Source organism: Coregonus lavaretus, assembly GCF_964263955.1.
Source record: "Coregonus lavaretus genome assembly, chromosome: 31".
NCBI classification, from domain to species: domain Eukaryota; kingdom Metazoa; phylum Chordata; class Actinopteri; order Salmoniformes; family Salmonidae; genus Coregonus; species Coregonus lavaretus.
Genome location: NC_140018.1, coordinates 691622 through 704690, shown reverse-complemented (window position 1 = coordinate 704690; position 13069 = coordinate 691622). Strand labels below are relative to the sequence as shown.

At 46.6% G+C, this 13069-nt stretch overlaps 1 protein-coding gene across 1 annotated transcript in view; it reads right to left on the bottom strand.

Moving 5' to 3' along the window:
- LOC311107193 (fibronectin type III domain-containing protein 4-like) overlaps positions 1-13069 on the bottom strand; it is a gene marked incomplete at both ends in the record, with an annotated part of 83488 nt that overhangs the window by 50506 nt on the left and 19913 nt on the right. The window contains one exon of the mRNA XM_084149681.1: positions 1034-1149. Within this exon, the coding sequence (XP_084005807.1) occupies positions 1034-1149 (116 nt within the window). The remainder of the gene's footprint in view (positions 1-1033; positions 1150-13069) is intronic.

Below are 13069 nucleotides of genomic sequence, written 5' to 3'. Positions count from 1 at the left end.
GTTTTTTGCTCTGACATGCACTGTCAACTGTGGGACCTTATATAGACAGGTGTGTGCCTTTCCAAATCATGTCCAATCAATTGAATTTACCACAGGTGGACTCCAATCAAGTTGCAGAAACATCTCAAGGATGATCAATGGAAACAAGATGCATTTGAGCTAAATTTCGAGTCTCATAGAAAAGGGTCAGAATACTTATGTAAATAAGGTATTTATGTTTTAGTTTTTTTATAAATTAGCAAACATTTCTAAAATTCTGTTTTCGCTTTGTCATTATGGGGTATTGTGTGTAGATAGCTGAGGAAAATAAATATTTAAAGCAATTTTAGAAAAAGGCTTATGACGTATTAAAATGTGGAAAGGGAAAGGGGTCTGAATACTTTCCGAATGCACTGTATGTTCTGTGTTTTAGATTGTTTAAATTATTATTATTATTATTATTATTATTATTATTATTATTTAGCACAGTATCAGATATTTAACACATCAGATATTTAGCACATTACCAGTATTCACTCAGCAAACAAAACCTCTACAACAATAACATTTACTGAATAAACACATTTACAGTGGAATTCACTCAGAACACTAACCCTATACCAAGATGTCATACACCCATTACATTTGTATATTTTGTTAACAGGAATGTAATCTCTGGTGGACAGTCTATGTCAACATAAATGGTACTGTTGATCTGTCACAATACAAAGGGATGCGTGAGATAATAAGCAGCATTATTTCTGGTTATTTGGACAAATCACGATTTCAACAGGTGTTAGTATCTTTCGAATTTCGGAAGGGGAGGGCCATAGACTCGCCAATAACTTGCAAAGAGATGGGGGCGGAGCTCTTCGTTCTGGTTCCAATCCTCATTCTATCTCTTCTCTTAACATGTTTGGACCCAGAACTTAATCTAGCATTTGACCAATTACGCAATACTTTATTTCTGGGTTAACTGAGATGAACAGGAATGAAAGGAGACAATAATTGTAGGTGAGTAGTTAGGGTACATAATAACCCTAGAACACATCACCTGCTGTGATATGGAGAAGCCGATGACGACGTCACCCTCAGGTACCTCCCAGGAGACGGTGGCGGAGTCGGCCCTCAGGTGCATCACGGACACGTTCACGGGAGCAGGAGGGCGGTCTGAGGAGAGAGAGAAACAAGGCCATCTCAGGGGTGAGTAACAAGTCTCTCAAACTGAACGGATTCAATCATTTGTATCGAAGGTGGTGAACCATCGGCCTCCTGTGCACTACAATAATATATTTGGCTGCTTAGCTTCAGAATGTGTTAGGCCGCTTAGCTTCAGAATGTGTTAGACCGCTTAGCTTCAGAATGTGTTAGGCCGCTTAGCTTCAGAATGTGTTAGACCGTTTAGCTTCAGAATGTGTTAGGCCGCTTAGCTTTAGAATGTGTTAGACAGCTTAGCTTCAGAATATGTTAGACCGTTTAGCTTCAGAATGTGTTAGGCCGCTTAGCTTTAGAATGTGTTAGACAGCTTAGCTTCAGAATGTGTTAGACCGCTTAGCTTCAGAATGTGTTAGGCCACTTAGCTTCAGAATGAGTTAGACCGCTTAGCTTCAGGATGTGTTAGACCGCTTAGCTTCAGAATGTGTTAGGCCACTTAGCTTCAGAATGTGTTAGGCCGCTTAGCTTCAGAATGTTTTAGACCGCTTAGCTTTAGAATGTGTTAGGCCGCTTAGCTTTAGAATGCGTTAGGCCGCTTAGCTTCAGAATGTGTTAGGCCGCTTAGCTTCAGAATGTGTTAGGCCGCTTACCTTCAGAATGTGTTAGGCCGCTTAGCTTCAGAATGTTTTAGACCGCTTAGCTTTAGAATGTGTTAGGCCGCTTAGCTTTAGAATGCGTTAGGCCGCTTAGCTTCAGAATGTGTTAGGCCGCTTAGCTTCAGAATGCGTTAGGCCGCTTAGCTTCAGAATGTGTTAGGCCGCTTAGCTTCAGAATGCGTTAGGCCGCTTAGCTTCAGAATGTGTTAGGCCGCTTAGCTTCAGAATGTGTTAGGCCGCTTAGCTTAAAATGTGTTAGACCGCTTAGAATGTGTTATACCACTTAGCTTCTAAGACTTCAGGTTTACTCATCACATGAAAATTCACCAAACTCTCTAACCCATTCACCCAACTCTGCAACCCATTCACCAAACTCTCTAACCCATTCACCAAACTTTCTAACCCATTCACCAAACTCTCTAACCCATTCACCAAACTCTCTAACCCATTCACCAAACTATCTAACCCATTCACCAAACTCTAACTCATTCACCAAACTCTAACCCATTCACCAAACTCTCTAACCCATTCACCAAACTCTCTAACCCATTCACCAAACTCTCTAACCCATTCACCAAACTCTCTAACCCATTCACCAAACTCTCTAACCACCATTCACCAAACTCTCTAACCCATTCACCAAACTCTCTAACCACCATTCACCAAACTCTCTAACCCATTCACCAAACTCTCTAACCCATTCACCAAACTCTCACCCATTCACTTGGATGTTTTTGTAAGTATTACTGTGCTTGGAACAGGGAGTTTCACTCCCCTTTTACTCTCTTGCTGAAAGTATTCAGACCCCTTTACATTTTTTACGTTACAGCCTTATTCTAAAATGGATTAAATGTAAAAAAAAATCCTCAGCCTATCTACACACAATACCCCATAACGACAAAGCAAAAACAGGTTAGAAATGTTTGCACATTTATAACAAATAAAAAACAGAAATACCTTATTTATAGAAGTATTCAGACCAATTGCTATGAGACTCGAATTTGAGCTCAGGAGCATCCTGTTTCCATTGATCATCCTTGAGATGTTTATACAACTTGATATGAATCCTCCTGTGGTAAATTAAATTGATTGGACATGATTTCGGAAAGGCACACACCTGTCTATATAAGGTTCCACAGTTGACAGTGCATGTCAGTAAAAAAAACAAGACATGACATCGAAGGAATTGTCCGCAGAGCTCCGAGACAGGATTGTGTCGAGGCACAGATCTGGGGAACGGTACGAAAACATTTCTGCAGCATTGAAAATCCCCAAGAACACAGTGGCCTCCATCATTCTTAAATAGAAGAAGTGTGGAACCATCAAGAATCTTCCTAAAGCTGGCCGCCCGGCCAAACTGAGCAATCAGGGGAGAAGGGCCTTGGTCAGGGAGGTGACCAAGAACCCGATGGTCACTCTGACAGAGTTCTAGACTTCCTCTGTGGCGATGGGAGAAGCTTCCAGAAGAACAACCATCTCTGCAGCACTCCACCAATCAGGCCTTTATGGTAGAGTGGCCAGACGGAAGCCACTCCTCAGTAAAAGGCACATAACAGCCCACTTGGAGTTTGCCAAAGGCACCTAAAGACTCTCAGACTATGAGAAACAAGATTCTCTGGTCTGATGAAAACACGATTGAACTCTTTGACCTGAATGCCAAGCGTCACGTCTGGAGGAAACCTGGCACCATCCCTATGGTGAAGCATTGTGGTGGCAGCATCATGTGGGGATGTTTTTCAGCGGCAGGGACTGGGAGACTAGTCAGGATCGAGGGACAGATGAACGGAGCAAAGTACAGAGAGATCCTTGATGAAAACCTGCTCCAGAGCGGAACCACACTGAGTTACAGAGGACCACACTGAGTTACAGAGAACCACACTGAGTTACAGAGAACCACACTGAGTTACAGAGGACCACACTGAGTTACAGAGAACCACACTGAGTTACAGAGAACCACACTGAGTTACAGAGAACCACACTGAGTTACAAGAGGACCACACTGAGTTACAGAGAACCACCCTGAGCTACAGAGGACCACACTGAGTTACAGAAAACCACACTGAGTTACAGAGAACCACCCTGAGCTACAGAGAACCACACTGAGTTACAGAGGACCACACTGAGTTACAGAGGACCACACTGAGCTACAGAGGACCACACTGAGTTACAGAGGAACACACTGAGTTACAGAGAACCATCCTGAGCTACAGAGGACCACACTGAGTTACAGAGAACCACACTGAGTTAGAGAGGACCACTCAGAGTTACAGAGGACCACACTGAGTTACAGAGAACCACACTGAGCTACAGAGGACCACACTGAGTTACAGAGGAACACACTGAGTTACAGAGAACCACCCTGAGCTACAGAGGACCACACTGAGTTACAGAGAACCACACTGAGTTACAGAGGACCACACAGAGTTACAGAGAACCACACTGAGGTACAAGAGGACCACACTGAGTTACAGAGGACCACACTGAGCTACAGAGGACCACACTGAGTTACAGAGAACCACATCGAGTTACAGAGGACCACACTGAGTTACAGAGAACCACACTGAGTTACAGAGGACCACACAGATTTACAGAGAACCACACTGAGTTAAAGAGGACCACACAGAGTTACAGAGAACCAAACTGAGTTACAGAGGACCACACTGAGTTACAGAGAACCACACTGAGTTACAGAGGACCACATTGAGTTACAGAGAACCACACTGAGTTACAGAGAACCACACTAAGTTAAAGAGAACCACACTGAGTTAGAAGAAGACCACACTGAGTTACAGAGGACCACACTGAGTTACAGAGAACCACATTGAGTTACAGAGAACCACACTGAGTTACAGAGGACCACACAGAGTTACAGAGAACCACACTGAGTTACAAGAGGACCACACTGAGTTACAGAGGACCACACTGAGTTACAGAGGACCACACTGAGCTACAGAGAACCACACTGAGTTAGAGAGAACCACACTGAGTTACAGAGGACCACACTGAGCTACAGAGAACCACCCTGAGTTAAAGAGGACCACACTGAGTTACAGAGAACCACAATGAGATACAGAGGACCACACTGAGTTACAGAGGACCACACTGAGTTACAGAGGACAAAACTGAGTTACAGAGGACCACACTGAGTTACAGAGAACCACACTGAGTTACAGAGACCCACACTGAGTTACAGAGAAGCACACTGAGTTACAGAGGTCCACACTGAGTTACAGAGAACCAAACTGAGTTACAGAGGACCACACTGAGTTACAGTGGACCACACTGAGTTACAGAGGCCCACACTGAGCTACAGAGGACCACACCGAGTTACAAGAGGACCACACTGAGTTACAGAGGACCACACCGAGTTACAAGAGGACCACACTGAGTTACAGAGGACCACACTGAGTTACAGAGAACCACCCTGAGCTACAGAGGACCACACTGAGTTAAAGAGGAACACACTGAGTTACAGAGAACCACCCTGAGCTACAGAGGACCACACTGAGTTACGGAGAACCACACTGAGTTACAGAGGTCCACACAGAGTTACAGAGAACCACACTGAGTTACAAGAGGACCACCCTGAGCTACAGAGGACCACACAGAGTTACAGAGAACAACACTGAGTTACAAGAGGAATACACTGAATTACAGAGGACCACACTGAGTTACAGAGAACCACACTTAGTTACAGAGGACCACACTGAGTTACAGAGAACCTCACTGAGTTACAGAGACCCACACTGAGTTACAGAGAAGCACACTGAGTTACAGAGGACCACACTGAGTTACAGAGAACCACACTGAGTTACAGAGGACCACACTGAGTTACAGTGGACCACACTGAGCTACAGAGGCCCACACTGAGCTACAGAGGACCACACCGAGTTACAAGAGGACCACACTGAGTTACAGAGGACCACACCGAGTTACAAGAGGACCACACTGAGTTACAGAGGACCACACTGAGTTACAGAGAACCACCCTGAGCTACAGAGGACCACACTGAGTTAAAGAGGAACACACTGAGTTACAGAGAACCACCCTGAGCTACAGAGGACCACACTGAGTTACGGAGAACCACACTGAGTTACAGAGGTCCACACAGAGTTACAGAGAACCACACTGAGTTACAAGAGGACCACCCTGAGCTACAGAGGACCACACAGAGTTACAGAGAACAACACTGAGTTACAAGAGGAATACACTGAATTACAGAGGACCACACTGAGTTACAGAGAACCACACTTAGTTACAGAGGACCACACTGAGTTACAGAGAACCTCACTGAGTTACAGAGACCCACACTGAGTTACAGAGAAGCACACTGAGTTACAGAGGACCACACTGAGTTACAGAGAACCACACTGAGTTACAGACGACCACACTGAGTTACAGTGGACCACACTGAGCTACAGAGGCCCACACTGAGCTACAGAGGACCACACCGAGTTACAAGAGGACCACACTGAGTTACAGAGGACCACACCGAGTTACAAGAGGACCACACTGAGTTACAGAGGACCACACTGAGTTACAGAGAACCACCCTGAGCTACAGAGGACCACACTGAGTTAAAGAGGAACACACTGAGTTACAGAGAACCACCCTGAGCTACAGAGGACCACACTGAGTTACGGAGAACCACACTGAGTTACAGAGGTCCACACAGAGTTACAGAGAACACACTGAGTTACAAGAGGACCACCCTGAGCTACAGAGGACCACACAGAGTTACAGAGAACAACACTGAGTTACAAGAGGAATACACTGAATTACAGAGGACCACCCTGAGTTACAGAGAACCACACTTAGTTACAGAGGACCACACTGAGTTACAGAGAACCTCACTGAGTTACAGAGACCCACACTGAGTTACAGAGAAGCACACTGAGTTACAGAGGACCACACTGAGTTACAGAGAACCACACTGAGTTACAGAGGACCACACTGAGTTACAGTGGACCACAATGAGTTACAGAGGCCCACACTGAGCTACAGAGGACCACACCGAGTTACAAGAGGACCACACTGAGTTACAGAGGACCACACCGAGTTACAAGAGGACCACACTGAGTTACAGAGGACCACACTGAGTTACAGAGAACCACCCTGAGCTACAGAGGACCACACTGAGTTAAAGAGGAACACACTGAGTTACAGAGAACCACCCTGAGCTACAGAGGACCACACAGAGTTACAGAGAACCACACTGAATTACAAGAGGTATACACTGAATTACAGAGAACCACACGGAGTTACAGAGGAACACACTGAGTTACAGAGGACCACACTGAGTTACAGAGGAACACACTGAGTTACAGAGGACAACACTGAGTTACAGAGGAACACACTGAGTTACAGAGGACCACACTGAGTTACAGAGGAACACACTGAGTTACAGAGGACCACACTGAGTTACAGAGGAACACACTGAGTTACAGAGGACCACACTGAGTTACAGGAGGACCACACTGAGTTACAGAGGACCACACTGAGTTACAGAGAACCACACTGAGCTACAGAGACCCACACTGAGTTACAGAGAAGCACACTGAGTTACAGAGGACCACACTGAGTTACAGAGAACCACACTGAGTTACAGAGGACCACACTGAGTTACAGTGGACCACACTGAGTTACAGAGGCCCACACTGAGCTACAGAGGACCACACCGAGTTACAAGAGGACCACACTGAGTTACAGAGGACCACAATGAGTTACAAGAGGACCACACTGAGTTACAGAGGACCACACTGAGTTACAGAGAACCACCCTGAGCTACAGAGGACCACACTGAGTTAAAGAGGAACACACTGAGTTACAGAGAACCACCCTGAGCTACAGAGGACCACACTGAGTTACGGAGAACCACACTGAGTTACAGAGGTCCACACAGAGTTACAGAGAACCACACTGAGTTACAAGAGGACCACCCTGAGCTACAGAGGACCACACAGAGTTACAGAGAACAACACTGAGTTACAAGAGGAATACACTGAATTACAGAGGACCACACTGAGTTACAGAGAACCACACTTAGTTACAGAGGGCCACACTGAGTTACAGAGAACCTCACTGAGTTACAGAGACCCACACTGAGTTACAGAGAAGCACACTGAGTTACAGAGGACCACACTGAGTTACAGAGAACCACACTGAGTTACAGAGGACCACACTGAGTTACAGTGGACCACACTGAGCTACAGAGGCCCACACTGAGCTACAGAGGACCACACCGAGTTACAAGAGGACCACACTGAGTTACAGAGGACCACACCGAGTTACAAGAGGACCACACTGAGTTACAGAGGACCACACTGAGTTACAGAGAACCACCCTGAGCTACAGAGGACCACACTGAGTTAAAGAGGAACACACTGAGTTACAGAGAACCATCCTGAGCTACAGAGGACCACACTGAGTTACGGAGAACCACACTGAGTTACAGAGGTCCACACAGAGTTACAGAGAACACACTGAGTTACAAGAGGACCACCCTGAGCTACAGAGGACCACACAGAGTTACAGAGAACAACACTGAGTTACAAGAGGAATACACTGAATTACAGAGGACCACCCTGAGTTACAGAGAACCACACTTAGTTACAGAGGACCACACTGAGTTACAGAGAACCTCACTGAGTTACAGAGACCCACACTGAGTTACAGAGAAGCACACTGAGTTACAGAGGACCACACTGAGTTACAGAGAACCACACTGAGTTACAGAGGACCACACTGAGTTACAGTGGACCACAATGAGTTACAGAGGCCCACACTGAGCTACAGAGGACCACACCGAGTTACAAGAGGACCACACTGAGTTACAGAGGACCACACCGAGTTACAAGAGGACCACACTGAGTTACAGAGGACCACACTGAGTTACAGAGAACCACCCTGAGCTACAGAGGACCACACTGAGTTAAAGAGGAACACACTGAGTTACAGAGAACCACCCTGAGCTACAGAGGACCACACAGAGTTACAGAGAACCACACTGAATTACAAGAGGTATACACTGAATTACAGAGAACCACACGGAGTTACAGAGGAACACACTGAGTTACAGAGGACCACACTGAGTTACAGAGGAACACACTGAGTTACAGAGGACAACACTGAGTTACAGAGGAACACACTGAGTTACAGAGGACCACACTGAGTTACAGAGGAACACACTGAGTTACAGAGGACCACACTGAGTTACAGAGGAACACACTGAGTTACAGAGGACCACACTGAGTTACAGGAGGACCACACTGAGTTACAGAGGACCACACTGAGTTACAGAGAACCACACTGAGCTACAGAGACCCACACTGAGTTACAGAGAAGCACACTGAGTTACAGAGGACCACACTGAGTTACAGAGAACCACACTGAGTTACAGAGGACCACACTGAGTTACAGTGGACCACACTGAGTTACAGAGGCCCACACTGAGCTACAGAGGACCACACCGAGTTACAAGACGACCACACTGAGTTACAGAGGACCACAATGAGTTACAAGAGGACCACACTGAGTTACAGAGGACCACACTGAGTTACAGAGAACCACCCTGAGCTACAGAGGACCACACTGAGTTAAAGAGGAACACACTGAGTTACAGAGAACCACCCTGAGCTACAGAGGACCACACTGAGTTACGGAGAACCACACTGAGTTACAGAGGTCCACACAGAGGTACAGAGAACCACACTGAGTTAAAAGAGGACCACCCTGAGCTACAGAGGACCACACAGAGTTACAGAGAACCACACTGAGTTACAAGAGGAATACACTGAATTACAGAGGACCACACTGAGTTACAGAGAACCACACTGAGTTACAGAGGACCACACTGAGTTACAGAGGAACACACTGAGTTACAGAGGACCACACTGAGTTACAGAGGAACACACTGAGTTACAGAGGACCACACTGAGTTACAGAGGAACACACTGAGTTACAGAGGACCACACTGAGTTACAGAGGAACACACTGAGTTACAGAGGACCACACTGAGTTACAGGAGGACCACACTGAGTTACAGAGGACCACACTGAGTTACAGAGAACCACACTGAGCTACAGAGACCCACACTGAGTTACAGAAACCACACTGAGTTACAGAGGCACACACTGAGTTACAGAGGACCACACTGAGTTACAGGAGGACCACACTGAGTTACAGAGGACCACACTGAGTTACAAGAGGACCACACTGAGTTACAAGAGGACCACACTGAGTTAGAGAGGACCACACTGAGTTACAGAGGACCACACTGAGTTACAGAGGACCACACTGAGTTACAGAGAACCACACTGAGTTACAGAGAACCACACTGAGTTACAGAGGACCACACTGAGTTACAGAGGACCACACTGAGTTACAGAGGACCACACTGAGTTACAGAGGACCACACTGAGTTACAGAGAACGACACTGAGTTACAGAGGACCACACTGAGTTACAGAGAACCACACTGAGTTACAGAGACCCACACTGAGTTACAGAGAACCACACTGAGTTACAGAGGACCACACTGAGTTACAGAGGACCACACTGAGTTACAGAGGACCACACTGAGTTACAGAGAACGACACTGAGTTACAGAGGACCACACTGAGTTACAGAGAACCACACTGAGTTACAGAGACCCACACTGAGTTACAAGAGGACCACACTGAGTTACAGAGGACCACACCGAGTTACAAGAGGACCACACTGAGTTACAGAGGACCACACTGAGTTACAGAGAACCACCCTGAGCTACAGAGGACCACAGTGAGTTACAGAGGAACACACTGAGTTACAGAGAACCACCCTGAGCTACAGAGGACCACACTGAGTTACAGAGAACCACTTTGAGGTACAGAGGACCACACAGAGTTACAGAGGACCACACTGAGTTACAGAGAACCACTTTGAGGTACAGAGGACCACACAGAGTTACAGAGAACCACACTGAGTTACAAGAGGACCACGCTGAGCTACAGAGGACCACACAGAGTTACAGAGGACCACACCGAGTTACAAGAGGACCACACTGAGTTACAGAGGACCACAACGAGTTACAAGAGGACCACACTGAGTTACAGAGGACCACACTGAGTTACAGAGAACCACCCTGAGCTACAGAGGACCACACTGAGTTAAAGAGGAACACACTGAGTTACAGAGAACCACCCTGAGCTACAGAGGACCACACTGAGTTACGGAGAACCACACTGAGTTACAGAGGTCCACACAGAGTTACAGAGAACCACACTGAGTTAAAAGAGGACCACCCTGAGCTACAGAGGACCACAAAGACTTACAGAGAACCACACTGAGTTACAAGAGGAATACACTGAATTACAGAGGACCACACTGAGTTACAGAGAACCACACTGAGTTACAGAGGAACACACTGAGTTACAGAGGACCACACTGAGTTACAGAGGAACACACTGAGTTACAGAGGACCACACTGAGTTACAGAGGAACACACTGAGTTACAGAGGACCACACTGAGTTACAGAGGAACACACTGAGTTACAGAGGACCACACTGAGTTACAGAGGAACACACTGAGTTACAGAGGACCACACTGAGCTACAGAGGACCACACTGAGTTACAGAGGAACACACTGAGTTACAGAGAACCATCCTGAGCTACAGAGGACCACACTGAGTTACAGAGAACCACACTGAGTTAGAGAGGACCACTCAGAGTTACAGAGGAACACACTGAGTTACAGAGAACCACCCTGAGCTACAGAGGACCACACTGAGTTACAGAGAACCACACTGAGTTACAGAGGACCACACAGAGTTACAGAGAACCACACTGAGGTACAAGAGGACCACACTGAGTTACAGAGGACCACACTGAGCTACAGAGGACCACACTGAGTTACAGAGAACCACATCGAGTTACAGAGGACCACACTGAGTTACAGAGAACCACACTGAGTTACAGAGGACCACACAGATTTACAGAGAACCACACTGAGTTAAAGAGGACCACACAGAGTTACAGAGAACCAAACTGAGTTACAGAGGACCACACTGAGTTACAGAGAACCACACTGAGTTACAGAGGACCACATTGAGTTACAGAGAACCACACTGAGTTACAGAGAACCACACTAAGTTAAAGAGAACCACACTGAGTTAGAAGAAGACCACACTGAGTTACAGAGGACCACACTGAGTTACAGAGAACCACATTGAGTTACAGAGAACCACACTGAGTTACAGAGGACCACACAGAGTTACAGAGAACCACACTGAGTTACAAGAGGACCACACTGAGTTACAGAGGACCACACTGAGTTACAGAGGACCACACTGAGCTACAGAGAACCACACTGAGTTAGAGAGAACCACACTGAGTTACAGAGGACCACACTGAGCTACAGAGAACCACCCTGAGTTAAAGAGGACCACACTGAGTTACAGAGAACCACAATGAGATACAGAGGACCACACTGAGTTACAGAGGACCACACTGAGTTACAGAGGACAAAACTGAGTTACAGAGGACCACACTGAGTTACAGAGAACCACACTGAGTTACAGAGACCCACACTGAGTTACAGAGAAGCACACTGAGTTACAGAGGTCCACACTGAGTTACAGAGAACCAAACTGAGTTACAGAGGACCACACTGAGTTACAGTGGACCACACTGAGTTACAGAGGCCCACACTGAGCTACAGAGGACCACACCGAGTTACAAGAGGACCACACTGAGTTACAGAGGACCACACCGAGTTACAAGAGGACCACACTGAGTTACAGAGGACCACACTGAGTTACAGAGAACCACCCTGAGCTACAGAGGACCACACTGAGTTAAAGAGGAACACACTGAGTTACAGAGAACCACCCTGAGCTACAGAGGACCACACTGAGTTAGGGAGAACCACACTGAGTTACAGAGGTCCACACAGAGTTACAGAGAACCACACTGAGTTACAAGAGGACCACCCTGAGCTACAGAGGACCACACAGAGTTACAGAGAACAACACTGAGTTACAAGAGGAATACACTGAATTACAGAGGACCACACTGAGTTACAGAGAACCACACTTAGTTACAGAGGACCACACTGAGTTACAGAGAACCTCACTGAGTTACAGAGACCCACACTGAGTTACAGAGAAGCACACTGAGTTACAGAGGACCACACTGAGTTACAGAGAACCACACTGAGTTACAGAGGACCACACTGAGTTACAGTGGACCACACTGAGCTACAGAGGCCCACACTGAGCTACAGAGGACCACACCGAGTTACA